Below are 16,986 nucleotides of genomic sequence, written 5' to 3'. Positions count from 1 at the left end.
GAAAAAATCACTCATTCTCCCCTGACCATTAGTGAGCATAGTGAGTATGCTAAACTGAAATAACCTATGTCCAGACATGCCTGAAGTGTAAGAATACATACCAGTGTTCACTAGAGCATCTGTATTGTGGGAACCTATGGAATAACCACTTTTAAAAAGTTTTTGAATCTCAAACAAAGTGATATTAAAATGAAGTTATACTGTCAGTATATCCGAGCCAAATAGTCTAACCTTTAAATATAAATGTTAACTGGATTTTGAGATCACACTAATTACAATAGCACTACTTTCATTTCAATGTGTGACTAAATAGCATGAGGAATGTGCTATAATCTTAGAACACAGTCACAGTCAGTGACATCACACCAGGAAATAAAAAATGTTCTCATCATGTACCTCGAAAGAGTACATACACGTGGAAGTGGCATCTTTCTGATTAGACTCCTGTGCAGAGATGAAGGTAGCCAGCACTTACATGACTGTTTCAACTGCTGTGAACAAGGTCATCCAGGAGTGTAAGCAAACAGACTTCAGAAGCACGAGACTTTAAACACAGATCTGATACATGCAGTTTATCAAGCTCCCTGTACATGGAAGAGGCACTAAGATTTCTTGAGGGCACTTTCAGAAGCTGGTGGAAAAGTAATCCCAAATTATCAATTGTAATTGGTGATTAGCAAAAACCGATTCTGGTACACGGCATTATTCTGTAATACAATTAACCTCATTCTTACTGTGAAATACTTTCTAATCCCAACATTACAATTTTAACTGTATGTACATTAGCCCAAATGTTCAACAAATTATAGCATGAGCACACAGCTTTAGTTCCATTTGTACTTGTTTAATGCATTGGTTTGTAATAGAAATAAAAAGCACCTACATCTGCTATGAAATCCCTTCCCCTACACCATCCTAATACTTACTAGCAGATTTTACATTCGTTTAATAAATATACGAACAATAGAATAACTGTGCTATTCACACAGCAAGAGATTAGACAGAGAACCTACTTAAAAAAAAAAAAAGTTTAATTGAATTGGAACCACTTGAAAAAAAGCTTTTGAATGTTATTTAGTTCTGTATTAGAAGATGGTATTTTTATATAAATGAAATCACTTGGTAAAGGGAAGAGACAATAAAATATATACACTCTAAGTTACATCCTCAGGAGAGAGCACAAAATAAACCCCTCCACTCTTGGAAGACTTGGACTGGATAAATCCCTGAACAACCTTGCCTGATCTCAAAGCTGACCTTGCTTACAGATTCAGAAAACAGGGTTTTATAGTAGAAAGCCCAGGAGAGTGGCCTTCAAACAGTATCAAGAGCATTGCTGGGATAAATAAGCATCTACATTTTCAAAAGTTTCTGAATAACCTAAAGTGAGCCTCTTAAGAAGGTATTGCTTCCCATAAAACAAGATTCCTGGGGGAAGCAGCACTCTTCCAGTTATAGCACTTGCAACTAGTGAAGCACTAATGCTCAGAGGACAGCCTGCTTTTAAAGAAGTCTTTTCAAACCATATTTTATCCTCAGTGCAAGAAGGCTCATCTATGCTGAATGTTTAGTACCACTTGAACCATTACACCACCGAAGGTTTCGTAGCAGAGTGGGCAGGGACGTTCTGGAGATGCTGTATTGAAACCTCCCGTCCTTCGCCAAAACTTCTGTGCTGTGGAGCCCTGTGTTACTGAACTAGAAGAAGAAAACATCTGATTTAGGGTAGAAGTGTTTAAAGTGGGAAGGAATGAACCTCACGTATGGCTGCTTCAGTAAGGCTTTTTTCTTATTTTTTCTTGGAACTGAACAGATACATGTGGACAACTCGAGGACATCAGATTCAAGAGGCAATCGCTGCTTTGGTTCTACCAAGAAGAGACCCTTCACGTGTAGCTACCTGACAAAGCTTCACATCCTTCACTTGGGCTAGGCTAATTTATACCAGCTGATGACCTGGCTCCAGGCAAAGAGTTGTTTCTAGACTCTGATGCAGAATAAAGGTGAAGGGCTGACGAACTAACCACCACTATTACAGAGAAACAATGTAATTTGTTAAACTGTTCTGTGGTTTTACATTAGTGTTTTGCAACAGCAAAGAGGCTAGGGCATTTACTCCTTTTCCCTGAATGGGAGCACATTTTCACTGCATCCCACCACATTTTGGACATCATAAAGGAAGGTAACTGATAAGGCCTTCTAGGAGTTCAATTCAAAGCACAGCCTACGTGTGAGTATAAAAAATAGAGCACTGTACATACCAACAGAGGCAGGTGCTGAACAGAAATGCAGTGGGTATGGTCAGTTTGGCTCTTGTTCTTAATTTACCATGAACTTCTCTTCCAAGACTCCATTTTAAAGCTCTGGTCTGTTGTGCTAAAAGTCATTTTGCCTTAAGCAACTGATTCATACTTTCACACTGATCAGTCTGAGATGAAACTTTTAAGTGGTACCTCAACTCCTCACTCACTGACCACACGCTTTAAAGGTTTCTGCTGGGCCCTTACCAGCAACTGAGCCATATACTCTGATAGCTTTGCTGAATGTCCACTCATGAGGGTAATTTGCTGCCTTTGGAGCTGGCTCGTGCACTCAGCAAGATGGAAATTCACTGACAGAAAAGCTAAAATTCCCTGTTCTCATCTTGCAGATGCTCATTCTGCCTCTCCTACTGACCCAAGAAAATGCAAAATTTCAAGGAAGGAGGCAAAGTTTAAAGGTAGATTTCCTAGAAGGGGGTTGCTTTATATGAAGAAAGAAAACCTGAGATGCTGCTGAAAGCTGCAAGGGAGAGAAACATAAAGGAGCTTTTGGTGCAGACCACTAAAGCCTCCTATGAACTGGGGAGAGTGGATGGATTGGCCAGAGGAGGAAGGTGGCAGTACCTGAGACTTGTGCTACTAAGGATGGTGCAGACACGTCCAGATGTTCCTCTGGATGAAGTGCCATCCTTAGTTCCACTCTCCCACCTTGATCTCTCCTATCTTGACGTTGCCATGGCTTCAAGCATTGGCATCACTCATGCTATTGATCAGCTTCCACTGCACTCACTCTTAAAGGATTCTTGCTACGTGATAACCACAGTCACCAGAAGTGGTGCAGATCAAGTCTTTTAGCAGTCATGCTTGGATTTAGTTTAGTATATGCTTGACATTTATTCAGCCATTTTAGATTTGAAACATACGATGTTTGGAAAGGTTTCAGAGAACTATGGGAATAAATCTAGATCTGGAAAAGTACTTACACTTGCCCTGTTCAATCTATACTGGGTTGACTGAAAGGTAGTTTGGCTCAGTCTCTGGAAAGAAAATCATGTAAAGGAAGGGTCATGAGTTTGGACGTGATGACATAAAAAGTTTCGAGGCTATTGGTAGTTAAATTAGGATAGAAATAGAAGTTGATTATTTGTAACTGGCAACGAACAATGGGACCTGCTTGCTAAAAGCAGTAAGTCAACAGATGAAGCAGTGCTCCGCATTTAATTATGCTAGAAAACAAGCAAACAAAACTTAACAAACGAAAAAAAACTGAACACAAAAGGAGAAAGAACTTGATGTGGGGGGAGGGCGTACATGCTAGAAACAGGAGAGGCCATTACCTAAAACTCTTTGTTTTTAGTTAGCTGACTAATACAGCCTTTCTGAAGTATTTGGCCAGACAGAGCTATCTTGGAGCCATTACTGATTATCTTTGAAAACTACGGAATGGAGAAGGTTCCAGAACACTGGAAAAATAGGGAAAAAAAAATAAATTGAATGAAAAAGAAAATGCACGCACAAGCTGGGCACTTATGGAGCCGTCAGCCTAATTTCAGTTCCTGGAAAAATATATTGGAACAAATGAACTGGTTTTAAGGAGATAATGGATTGATAAGTAACAGCTGCAGACTTGTTAGGAGCAGATTGCATCAAACTCATCTTTTCTACTGTGACAGGTTTAACAGGCTCGTGGATGGAGAAATGTGGATTTATTTAACTTAGGGGAAGACTTGACACTCCTTGCACGCAGCTTGCAGAACTAAGCTCAGCAAACTTTGGACAAAATAATAGCGGTGAGAGACCAGCTGAAAAAGGCACACACAGAAAGTAAGTGGTAGTATCACTACGGAAGGTTGTAGCAAATCTGCCTGTGTGCACAGACATTATTCCACCATACAGATATACGGGTATAAATACATACAAAAATCATTCAAAATTGCGTGCTGGGAGGGGGATTAAGCGCTTCAGAGGTCAAGAGCAGCATTCAGAGTAACATGAGCAAGCTGGAGCAATGGTCTACAATAATTAGGAAATAAATCAAGATTAATATTTGTTGTTTTGCAGTTCACTGCACAAACACAGGAGAAACAGCAGCAAACCAGCAATCCTGTAGAAAACGGCCCAGGGTTAGAGTGGATCAGAAGCTGAACATGAGTCAACACTGCCATACTCTTGTGAAAAAAGCAAACATGCTGAGGTGTATAAACAGAAGTGTTGGAAGATACATGAAATAAACCTTCCATTCTACTTAGCACTGATGAAAGCTTCTGCTTGGATACTTTGTCCAGCTTAGGAGTCACCTCTCAAGATGTGACACAATCCAGAAGAAAGTCAAAAATTTTAGTTGGTCTTTGAAGCGTATTTGACATTAATTTTTAGCTTAGAACAGTCCTCCGATTGTGGGGAGAGATGATAGCAGCTTTAAAAAGGGTGTTGCAGAGAGAGAGGCATGAGGAGTGTTCTTCTTGCACCGAGTCAGGAACCGGGCTTCTCCTGAAGCTGTAAAATAGATATTTAGGGAAAATGATGGAGAATTAAAGCACTGGAACAGATTCTGTGCTCAGATGGTGGAATCTCCCAACCCCCTTCTTCTAACAAGCAGCTCAATACCTATCAGGAGTGGTTCAAGTATAACTGATAATTCCTGATTTATGGGTCTGGTATCTCAAAGTCTCTTCAGGCCTTTGTTTCCACAGGCTTACATTACGCAGAAGAGCTGAGTGATCATGAATGAATTTCTTACACCATAAATCCTGCCCACCTTGTTTATCTTGGTAAGAAGATCTCCCCAAGGACTTCAACATGCTTATATGAGCCAGACGTCAGCCTTATTAGTGATAGTCACATCTGAATAGAAAATCACGAATACTTCAGTCACTAATACTGCACCTGCCAGCGTAAATTCCATCTTTTGCACTAGATGACTGAATACATTTTATTGAAGAGCTGAAGGACAGCCTGATGTAACAGAGGTGTGGAAGGAAATGGGACAGTCACTCCTAAACTCTCTAACCAAGGAGGAGTTAGACTACAAATGACAAGGGGAGAAGAAATTTTGTACCACAAACTCCTCCTGCCACTACATATAGCAGGTTATGCTAGAAGTGTTAGGAACCGCGTGGATTCCTAGCGTTACGTTATAAAGCACTCATCCAGCACTGGTTTCTTATCAAAGTGAAATGCTGGAAAACATGTTTGGTTTCTCAACAACAACCAGAAGAATGCTAAAATAACAGCATGCTTGATTTTCCCACGGGCAGCGCTACCTTGGCAAGGACTATCAGCACAGTGATGTTACGTGGGAGGTCAGTCCACACGCGCTGGTACTCCTCGCAGTCCCTTTCCGTAACAACTCTTGTGAAAAACAGCAGGTGTGGCTTTGCGAGGCAATCCACAGGGGAACGGTGTTTCAGGGGTTAAAAGCCGGTATCACACACGCCGTATAAAGTAGACTTCGTCCCCTTTAAACTGGGAACGAGTGTTGAATCAGCACTGAGGCCAAATCTGTGAGGGAAGGGAGCCAGGGCTGACATGCCACCCTGCCAGGCTCTGCCACAGCCCTGGGGAACAGAGGCAGAGGATAGAGAGGGGAGGAGAGGCAGCAGGAATACAAACTATAGGAGACCGATCCTTTAGCTTAGGGATGTGGCTGTGGCACAAGCCAGAAAAGTAGAGGTTAGAAAAAAAAACAAAAAAAAAAACAAAAAAAACCCCACAAACTGGTTCATATTAGCAAGTCATGAGTTACTGTCCTCTGCTGCCTGGAACAGGAACTTTTCTTCTCTCGGCAGGAGACAGCATGTAATGCTGAAACCAGGAACAGGAACCACGGGATCCCTGTTGAGGAAAGCAGACAGACCTCAGAGGTCCATCTGAGCAAACAGGCAACCTCCACGCCACATTTTATCCGATTCCTAAGGCATCCAGAAGTGTAAAGCATACTCTGAGGTTTTTATCCCATACGCTGTTTTCAATTCAGCATGGAGGATATTAAATCAGCCCCCAGCTGTTTTATGTACGTCTGCTGTCAGTCACATTAAAAGCCCTCTCTGTGTGCACACCACGCAGAGGTACCAGCGCTGCCGTGAGGACTCGCAGGGGCGCACGCTGGCATCGTGTGTGTGGGGGAACGGCAGTCGTAAAGAAACGCTGCTTTTTACAAAGCACATCTTGGATCCACCTCTAAATTTAGCTCTGCCGAGTCATTAAAGTGCAGAATCACTATTTAAGGGAAATACTTTGTGCTGGCTTTGGAAGCTCGCACATCCCATTGACTTCATCGGGCCGCGCGGTGAGTCATGCCACCCAGCAACACGTTCACGCCCGCACGAAGCGAGGGAGCAGAAACTCTTGCTCACTCGCTTTCTCCTTCCCTCGTGGGATCCTCTTTAGAAACAGCTCATGGTAATGGCATTCCTGCGAGGCAGACAGGAATCTGGCAGGGGAAGCGAACTGTTCAACAGAGGAGGGGTATAGACAGCCTCCTGCTCCAGCAGCACTACACTCGGCACTGATGCAACCGCGTCTACTTTGACCTTTGCAGCACGAGGCAGTGAAGATGTAGCTGTTAATCATTCCTCTCTGAGCTCAGCTGGAACTACGCTAACAATCCCCAGAACAGGACAGGAAACAGAGTGTGTACTCCAAAATGAGTCCTAGCCCCTCCTCTTGAGCGTACATCTGAGGTCAGGGAGCAGAAAGGTGTCAATCCATGTCAAAAGCTAAACCTCCGCGGCTGTCAATACCTGCTGGCAGAATTGCTTTCCTCCCCTGATCTATCCAACTATTTCCTGCTCTGGATCTAACAACCGCACAGCTGAAAGGGGTGTGACAGCACTGAAGCTGCCCAGTTATCTAGTTGGCCCAGTTACCTCCAAGGCCACACAACCCCAGACTCAACCCCCAGGAAGTGGGGTTAGGTGGCAAAGCTCAGTTATATCAGATTAGCTACCAAGTGAAATTGTGCCCTGAATTATTCTCTCAACTAAGCAACATGGCCATTATAACTATCAAAACCGAACAAGGCCCTGTCACGTGCTACAGACAGACCTAAGAAGCCCAGACTGGTATTTCATGCTTAAACTTTATGAAGCTCTATGTACCTGTTAAAAAGTCTCTGAGTATTTGCCCACAGCAAGTCTATTTCTCCACTGCTAATTCTTAAGTTCTGTGATTTACAATACTATACTCACTTTCTGCTGTGTACACAGCTAGGCAAGGTCAGCCCATCTTAGTCATCTCAACATCACCCTAATCTTGTCACAGCTTTTGTAGTCTCTTATTCTGAGTTCTGATTCAGGAATTTATACACAAACACACAATTTCTGCCCCTCCTCTTTTTTTGCTGTGCACATATACAATGCCTGCTGATGGGGATTGGGACTTGACAAGTACCAGCTCAAGTACAAGCAGCAAGAGACAACACCCAGGTACACCCATTGACCTGCTAACGGCAATATGGAACAAGTACACCTGATTACGCTGTCTTTACTTTCTACTCAATTCATTCTTTTAGTACGTTGAATAAGCAACAACCACAGAAGTGCCCCAATGAACCTGGAGTTCTGCGCCAGGGCTTTGAAGTGATCACTTCAGTCCCCAGCACCGTTTCCAAACAGCTGCTGATGGAGTCACTGGAGATGACCAAATGGCAGCAATGAAAGTACCCCAGGTACTTTCTCTCTGGGTAGGCTCAGAGAAACTGAAGGCAGACCACGCCTGGAACGCCAGGCAACGCCTACGTCGCGCTCACCGCAGGGCTTCCCCTGCTATTTATAGGGCATAGGAACATCTCCCCGAAGTCACCCGTTTGTGTATGAGACCAGAGCACTCCTTTTTTAAAAATGCGGAAAGTACAGGCTGAAAAAGAAAAGAGAAACCACAAACCTGTGCTAAAAAGTCCAAGTCTGTTTCTCACTGCAGACAGAGATTACCAGTGATACCCAGCATAAAGCACAGCATATCATCAGCATCTTACCCTAAAATATGCATAGGGTGGCTTGAGATGGTTCTATCCTGCTACTCTGAGCAGAATAGAAAAGACTCCAGCTACCATTCAAGCAACAGTGGAACTGGTTTACAAGGGTTATTAAGGTAAACCACAGTGATTATGTAGGACGGCATGATTTATAACACTGTCGTTCTTACGACATGCTAGGCAGGTCTCAGAACAAAAGTACCCATGAGGTTTAAAAAAAAAAAAAAAAGAAACATCAAAAATCCTACAATCTGTCATCGCTGCAGTTGAGAGCCTCAGTATACAGCTCTCGGTTACCTTCTAAAAGGCATGTCAGAGGCTTCAAAATAGACACAAAATTCCCAATGGGTAATTGTAAAGCAGGCCTCATATCACCGCAGCTGGAGACGCAAGCAAAATGTTTATCAGCATAACATCTTTTGTGGTTAAGGTGATGCATATACAGTTTCTACTGCAGCGTTAACATTTGTTCAGAGTGTAACAAGAAGTGCAAAGTTAAAAAAAAAAAAAAAAAAAAAAAAAAAGTTAATGCACATACACAAAGCAACCATCCTGAGCCCCTTTCAGAAAGCAGAAAGAACACTGAGTACAGCTCCGAGCATTGGGAAGTCACTTTTCGCAGTGCACGTGAGATCAAATACAAGTGTAAATGCAAACACTACCCACAGGTGCAGTAGGTTTTTCACCTCCATAGTCTGGTGGAATAAAATGACAGAAAGCTTAGTCACCCAAAATAAAGATAACCAGAATAAATTCATCGCTTGGCTCTGCAAGTCAAACACCCACAAGAACTCCTACATTGGGAATTACTATGAGCAATACAACACACAAACTTCTGTCTTTTAATTCCCTCCTTCTTGATAAGCAAGACAGTTTAGGCCATTGTACCTGTATCTGCCTGTCTCATGTTTTATGCTTTGTTGAATTTTATTGTAAAAGAGAATAGCTGCAATGTGTGGATGTCAAATATTTAATTACTATGAAGAGTCACATGATAGACTCACCTACTGTACAGAAAATAAGAGTTTAGATACTATCTTCTTTTCCCAAATGCTAAGCAGAATTAGACTACACTGGAAACTCATCATGTAAGTGCCAGTTTGTATCTTAACTGTAAAGCCAGACCTGCATCATACAGATATCCTTAACAAATCTGTCACTTTTAACTTAAATACAAAACACGAGGCTGACTTTAAGCAGACAGCTGACAAAGCACTTGCCAAAGGCTTTTCCTGGAGAAAGCCTTACCACGTGGTGGGAAGCCTTTCCCAGCGCTGCTGCTCATCGCTGCACCACAGCCTCAGTTTGTGCTTTGATAAAAACTTACCCAGTGCTTAGCTTTTGGTTCCCCTCCTGTGCTACCTAGTTTCCAGATGCAAGAGCCTTTCTCAAAAGGGAACCAAACCCATAATCAGCCTGGCAAAGAAAAGTAAGATCAGAGGTGAACAATTTTCTCCACTGAGGACTGAAAGCATGTATCAGCAATAATCTAGCTGTCGCAAGCTGACCTCTCTGAAGCAGTGGGGCTGCAGACAGCCCTCTGCATCATGTGTGGGTTGTGAAGAGCAGCAGGCTGCTTGCTCTCTGTACTTGTGCCCACTCCCCAGCTGCCCCCACCTTGGTGGCTGCCTCGTACCCATGGGATGCTACACCCAAATAAGACAGTAAGCCACGATTTTGCCAAGACACCTGGGAAGCACATGAAGTTGTTCAGATGGATAACACTGGATGCACAGACACTAGCTCTTCACACTTTATTAATGCACTGTTAATATAGCATAAACCGATACGTTTCTGACAACATATTTCAGGTAATTTTTTACTCCAAAGGAGTCAAGTAGGTCTGCTCCTCTACAGGAGCAGAGCCACCCTTGGACCATTTTCTTTTGAGGATGATATTAAGGGTGAGGGTTCAACTCTAAGCCATTGTCATTGCAAGCAAAGGCTCTCAGACACTATTACAGCTGGAGGCAGTGATTTCAAACACACCATGCGGGGGTGAAGTGCCCCAAAGTACCCTGTGCAGCCCGACTGAGGCCTCTTAATTTGAGAGCAGTTCTCAGATCAAAAGCAAGTGCAGGAGAGATGCTTTTCGCTATGTGAAGAGTGAAAATAAACAGGATTTATTGATCAGGCTAATTGTCAGCTTACTGATCTTGAGACTCCTGAATGATCAGCACTTTAACAGTCTGTATGCTAGGGAAAAAGGGCTTCCTTACCTACTTTTTAAAGATTGCCTTATCTGATCTGCCCTTGGGGCCTTCTCACAGGCATGTGAGCTGGCTGTGGGGCGGCTAGTGGGATGGGTGCTGGCTGTGGGGCAGCCTCACCAGGGCAGAGGCCTGCTGCGGCCTCCTGCTGTCGCAGAAGCGGGCAGCAGCCAGCACTGCCCCGTGACGAACTCCAAATCCCCGCTTTTGTGCTGCAAACGGCGGCCTCCTTGCCCAGTGCCCCGAGACAAAGCCCCGTGGCCGTACCTCATGACTCAGCCGAAACGCCACGGGGCGAGAGCTGCTCGCTACCCGCCTGCCTGCACTCCCGGTTCCCGACTCAGAAGAATTAAAACAGGCACCACGGAGGAAACCTGCAGAGAGAGGTTTATTTTTTCCCTCCTGTAGGAAGACATCTGCCCTCGTACAAGTGTGTTTGCGCAGGCCGCACGTTCTCCGAACAGTGAAACATTCATCTCGGCTTCAAAGAGCCACGCTTAGCATTTCGCTTTCGTTGAGCAGACACAGACAGATGGATTTAGTTTGGAATTTTGTTTGGTCTGGGTCCCCACCCCCCCTTTTTTTTTTTTTTTTTTTACATTGGATCCTCAGTTAGAAGTGAAGCCAGCTGCTATTTGCAATTCAATTTCAGCAATTCAAAGTGGTTGCTTGTGTTGTGACCACTCGGCATTTCGATGGTCAAAAGTAACCTTTGATGTTAGCACCCCGTTAAGAGGAGAGCTAGGGTAGGACCCACAGCTCCTGTGCCTAGTGATTTTAGTTATGTTCTTTAGACTGATTGAGCAAGACGGCTGTGGATTGATTTTCACAGAGTAGCTGCTTTTCCAGTAAAAGGGGATACTTTGAATCCAGTGAATGTATGCGAAGTTACAGATATCTATTACATTTAAGCTTGAGTGAACATGTTCTGCACACCCTTTGACTAGAGCAGTCAAAATTTCAGCTGCTGCCCGGCTCTGGAGACAGGTCTGCCCACACAGGTCCATTTTTCACATTAAAACTCTCTCGTTCCCCATTCTGGTGCTGGCTGCACCCAGGCAACCACACAGACCATGGATACAGCTGCTTGGTAGCTGTTTTCTGCCTAAGCCTTTCACTGCTTCACCATCATCACACAGTCCTCATTCTCAGCTTTTGAGGATCACAGAGGACAGACGAGGTAAGCAGCCCACAAAAAAATGCTAGTTTTCTCTTAAAACAAGGGGGTAAGCATGATTCTTTTGTTCTTTTTCTCCTACCATGATAGAAAGTAGGACCAGGCTGACACCCACCCTCTGCCCACAGGAATTCAGACCAAAACATCTCCCAGGGGACGGAGAGCTTCAGACCAGGATGGAGAGCCACAGGACCTGTTGCTGGAAACACATATTTCACCAATTACATGACACCACAGCTTTGCCACAAGCCACCTCCTTCACAGATTTGGCTTTAGGTCACACTACAGCAAAATACTTGAGCAGATGCTTAGTGCTCAATAGATGCCTAAAGATCCATCTGCATCAACATGAGTCCACGCAGAGATATTAGATTAACATCACTATCCCTGTGTGGATACAATCTGATTCCTCTCTACTGCTATTAACATCTCTTATTTGCCTCTTCTCTCTCCTTTCAACACCATGCAAAGATGCCTAGCAACTGTCAGCTATATATTGACAATTCAAGTAGCCTGGTTTCTCCTTCTCTTCACACAAGGGCCTTTAAGTTTGAGCAAAGCTATTTTCATAGCAGAAAATATTAACATAAGTAACTGCATGGGAAGTAGACTGCAAATTATGCACATCTATGAATCTGAAAGAAAAGAGAAAGAGACTGCACTCATAAAAAAAAAAACACTCAAGACAAGCAATTAGGCCTTTCCATAACCATTCCCAATGAACTGATTCTTCAGCTCACCATAGGACCAGTTACAGATAGTCAGAAGTCATCAGCTTCAGTCTCACGCCTTCAGTGAGGCCAGCTGACTGCAGAAGCAGATCTTAACTGTGCAAAATGAATGTCAGCAATGACAAAGGTAATGACAGAGATGGACTCAAGGGCAAATCAGGCTATGGTAAATAATTAATTCCTTCACAACAGCTATTAGCCTTAGATTCCATCCTATCTACATAGAGTAACACATTACTGCTTCCTTTCTACTGGACAGTAAAAATCAACATCTTCCTTTTAAGTTATTATGTACTTCCCAGCTCAACAAAACAAGCATGCAAGACGTGCTGACCATGCATAGCATGCAAATTTGACAGCACCATAAGTTAGTCAAATCAGAACTGAATTTCACATGGTGATGTGTTTTTTTTTTTTTTGTTTGTTTGGTTTTTTGTTTTTTTTTTTTTTACTTTCATACAGTTCAATTTGAAGATTGTTCAGAAGACGAGACTTTTTTTGGTGTTATTAAAGGAAATGCCCTCCTTCCCCTCACCCCTACTTTTCATTCAAAAAGTCAGTTGAAGTGGTTTTGCTTAAATAATGCCATTACAGCTACTTACCGCTCAGTGGGACTGGCAGAATTAGGTCTTGAGTTCTGCTGCAAAAGTTGCTCCATTTCAGTTTCCTTTTAAAGATGGCCATAGCAATTATTCTCTTTATACTGCCACAAAAGCTACCTGCAATTTCTGGGATCTTGTGTTTTCCCTAAAACGCTAACAGATTATCAGTTGTTGCAGGACTCTTGTTTAATTTCCTTTTTTAGGATACATGGAAAGGTCTTTTTTTCCCCCCGTCAGTATAGTGTTTAAACTTGTAGACACAGAATGCACTTGTCACTTCTTGTTCTCCCTGAAGCCCAGATGGCCACGCAAAAAGCAGTGGGAGAATGATGGGGCTTTGGCAAAAATCTCTGTCTCTGTTTTCTGAGTTAGTAAGATGATTCAGAAGGCGATTAGTCACTTACTGCTGGAATGGATCAGCAGAAGAAGTGGTCAGAGAAACATCATCAGAACCACGTTTTCCACCAGAAAACATATTACCCAAGTCTGGCTGAGCGGAATACATTTTCTACATTTGAATTCAATTTAGGAAAAGAACATGTTATAATATATATTTTTCTATTCTGAAGTACCCGTACGGAAATTTTTGTATGCCACAAAACAAATAATAAAAAAAATCCTTTCATGAAATTTTCTTCCAAGTTTTACAATGCTTTATGAAAAGCTATTATCTCTCTTCACACAGCTCTACTCTATAGCAAATTGCTATCTTTTAATGGGAGGAGAAGACAAACAAAATTTTGGCTTAATAACCTACATTTATGTCTACTGCTATGCCTTGGGCAACTCCCAAGCACCTTCTCTTGCAATGTTTTGTAACCAGGAACAGATTACGTTGCAGTAACAGCAAAATTACCATTATTCTGAAGTCAACCTGCATTCACTTGAAAATGCCTATCAGTGCCTGAATCTTCTTTTTAATCACTTTGCTGAGTTTTCATGTTTTGTGTCAGATCCAGGCCTGAACTCAGCCAATAGATAATTTTATTAAGCATGCTACTGAGAAGCAACAAAAATCAGATCAGCAGTTTTATTTTAAAACTTTAGAGGGATAAAGAAAATTGCTGCTCAAAAATATGAGCAGCTCTTTCAGAACAGTCTTGCCTAACCAATATAGCCAAACTGTTAAATTTTCATGTCGAAATAACTTATTTTTTTCCCTGAAGAAACAATTTTCACTCGATTGAGTTATGACTCTTGAAAACTATATTGGCCAGATGTTTGTTTGAGCTTGTCAGAGATTACCAAGATTACATCAGATCAACAGTTTTACTCAATTGAAAGCTGATAAAATTCATTTCTGTGTTGAGGAGTTGATTCATGCATAAATAGTTTGTTTAAAACGTATGACCAACCACCATTATGGCAGCAGAGGAAAAATTTTATGCTGCAGGGTAAAGGAAAGGTTGCAATGGTGATTTAATTGGGAGGGTCTCCAGTTTCCTCACTCCAGCCAGCACTTTTTTTAATCCTCTGGTATGTCTTTGTGTCTCCCACCCCCACCCCCATTTGCTATGCCACTAGGATTTAAATAATTGCTGGTGTCTTCTTGCAGTTCCTTTTCTGGCTATGTGAATCTTACAAAATGTTAATAACTAACACCCTGAACTAAACCAGTTACTAAGGCTACATGCAACTCTGCAGGGTGCAGGGCAAGAAATTCAAATAAACATAAGTCATTGTTTTACTCTCACATTAAACATGGCAAGAATTACTTCTGCAACAGACTATGTACACCATCACGGAAAACAGAAATAAGTGAATCCTTTCTTAGGCTATTTTTCAGAATTACTAAACACACAACAGCATAAATATTAATAACTGTTATGCAAATGAAGCATGAAGTAGACAAATCTGTAAACTTGGATTTGATTTTAGCACGCTCTGATTTGGATTAAACAAATGCATTTTTAAGTAAATGGATCATTATATTTCTTTACAGAAAAGAGACTGACATGAGGCTAACCAACTACTCTGTAAGTACTTATTCCCACAAAATCCTCTTTGTGTCTTCAGGATTATCTACTTCACTGTTGGTATATAATACTGTTAGTGTGGTGGTTTCTTTTCAGCAGTAGCAAAATACATCAGTTCCAAATTGTTCATTGCAAATTACATCCTTAGCTTTAAGTCAGACATATTTTCTTCAGTGTAATTTGGGCCAGTGCCCTTGTATGAATAGCATCTTTACTGACAGGTCTCAAAATATGATTTGCCCAGCTAACAACTATTAGAATCATTTTGACTTACTTATTTTGACTGATTTTTTTTTTTTTTGACTGATTCATGATTGCTCTCACATCACGACTAAAACCAGGCATTGCATTTTTTGAGGCACAGGTACACAGGAGAAATGGGAGACCCTTTTAAGGTACTCCTTACTGTTACAGCTTTAAAAACATGATAGCATGGCTTTAGTTGTGATGATTGCGCTCACAAGGTACAACGTTAGCCTTGAAGCTTAAAAACATATCTGTCTTTCCCAAAAGCTACAGCTGACCTAACAGAAGACAATGCCCTTCCATTCAAACTTCACTTACCTGCGCAATGTGTAGACTTCCTTACCTACAGCTTTCCTCCCTGGCAAATGCTAAACATATTAGATTTGTTAGAGGTTAGTTCATTTATCATGGAATCAAACATTCTTAGAAAGTAGAGAGAATAAATTGGCAAATAAGTAAATAAGTGATTGAGAAAAGAAGCCAGAAAAAGATACAACACAGGAGAATTCAACTGCTAGGATATTAAGTAAGAGAACCCTTTCACACAGCAAATACAGCTGTCACCAGTTACAGAGGAACATGTAGCTGGGGAAGCACCATGCACGGATCCCTATACAGTATGAAAAATTGCATAAACCTTCACTAGTTTAGCACTTAAAAAGCCTACACGAATGAACTAATTTTTTGGGTGGCAAATACTTCAGACTTTAAGAGGCATGACTAACAGTTGGTACCCTTAGCACAAATAAACAGGGAATTGAAAAAGCGAAACAAACAAACCACCAATTACTTTGTGGCCTTTCGTCTTTTCAAGAGTGACCAAGGCACTTTTCCAGACTGTAAAAGAGCATGGTTAAGATCACAGGTCAATACTTTTATCGCATGCTGTAGGATATTCTGCTAAGTGTTATTTCATCTCTGTTACTAATGTTGGTAGAATTTTGCACCAAATGCTCCAAGAAATGCTTAAGCAGAACTGTGTCAGGAGGAGACATTGAGGAGAATGCACTTAAAAGTACCTGGCGACACTTAAACTTGCTCCCAAAGCAGTGATTCAACTCCTGCTTTGAAATGAAGAATATCTGCTTATTGAAAGAACTTCCCTCATTCCAGGAAGGCATCCCAATTAGAGTTTTCTTGATGGTATGGAGAGCACACCTCCTTACTTTGGTACATCTGTTAAAAAAAATGCAGCAAAAAAAATAATCATGGATGTTGTTCTCCAGAAAAAACAGTCACCACAAGAAACTGCCTAGTTTTAATCAAGATCCTGTGTCACAAGAGATGAACATAGACACTGAAAACATCAGTACTTTTGAAAATACATAACATGGGAAACATTTCTAAACAGAGGTGACACTGAAGGAGAGGTCTACGCATACAGTAACATAATATAATAGAAACACTATCAGCAGCCCTGTAAAGAAAGGCCTAGGAGTACTGGTGGATGAAACATGCGACATGAGCCAGCAGCGTGTGCTTTGCAGCTCAGAAGGCTCATCCAAAAGGATTAGCAGAAAATATTTTGCCAGCATTAATTAAGCTATACCCCAAAATGTTTTGTTTATTTAGTACTGTTTTTGTTGTTTTTATAATTTTTAAATCAAGGTTACTGAAAGAGTATAAACTCCTGTGGACAGAAATCAAAATTATTACTTTTAATATAGTGTCAGGCAGAAGACAGTACTCACCTGTAAAGCTGTACAAGAAACTCCTGAAGCAGGCAATTTTTCATGAAAACATTAACCCTTCCTTACTCCAGCCACCAATCTTGTTCAGCATATTTTGAGGATGATATTCTAACTTCAG

At 41.7% G+C, this 16,986-nt stretch overlaps 1 protein-coding gene across 1 annotated transcript; it reads right to left on the bottom strand.

The window, feature by feature from the left end:
• Nucleotides 1-823: 823 nt before the first annotated feature.
• Nucleotides 824-16,975, bottom strand: LOC311434644 (uncharacterized protein). The gene is made up of 5 exons (XM_084514936.1): nt 16,869-16,975; nt 16,197-16,353; nt 15,968-16,014; nt 5,979-6,095; nt 824-5,762 (listed from the first exon to the last, which is right to left on the bottom strand). The coding sequence occupies exons 1-4, from the start codon at nt 16,910-16,912 to the stop codon at nt 5,996-5,998; spliced, it is 348 nt and encodes a 115-aa protein (XP_084371062.1). The 5' UTR covers nt 16,913-16,975; the 3' UTR covers nt 824-5,762; nt 5,979-5,995.
• Between the last annotated feature and the right edge of the window lie 11 nt (nt 16,976-16,986).

This window comes from Aythya ferina (assembly GCF_964211825.1).
Source record: "Aythya ferina genome assembly, chromosome: 3".
NCBI classification, from domain to species: domain Eukaryota; kingdom Metazoa; phylum Chordata; class Aves; order Anseriformes; family Anatidae; genus Aythya; species Aythya ferina.
This window is presented reverse-complemented; position numbering and strand designations above follow the sequence as displayed.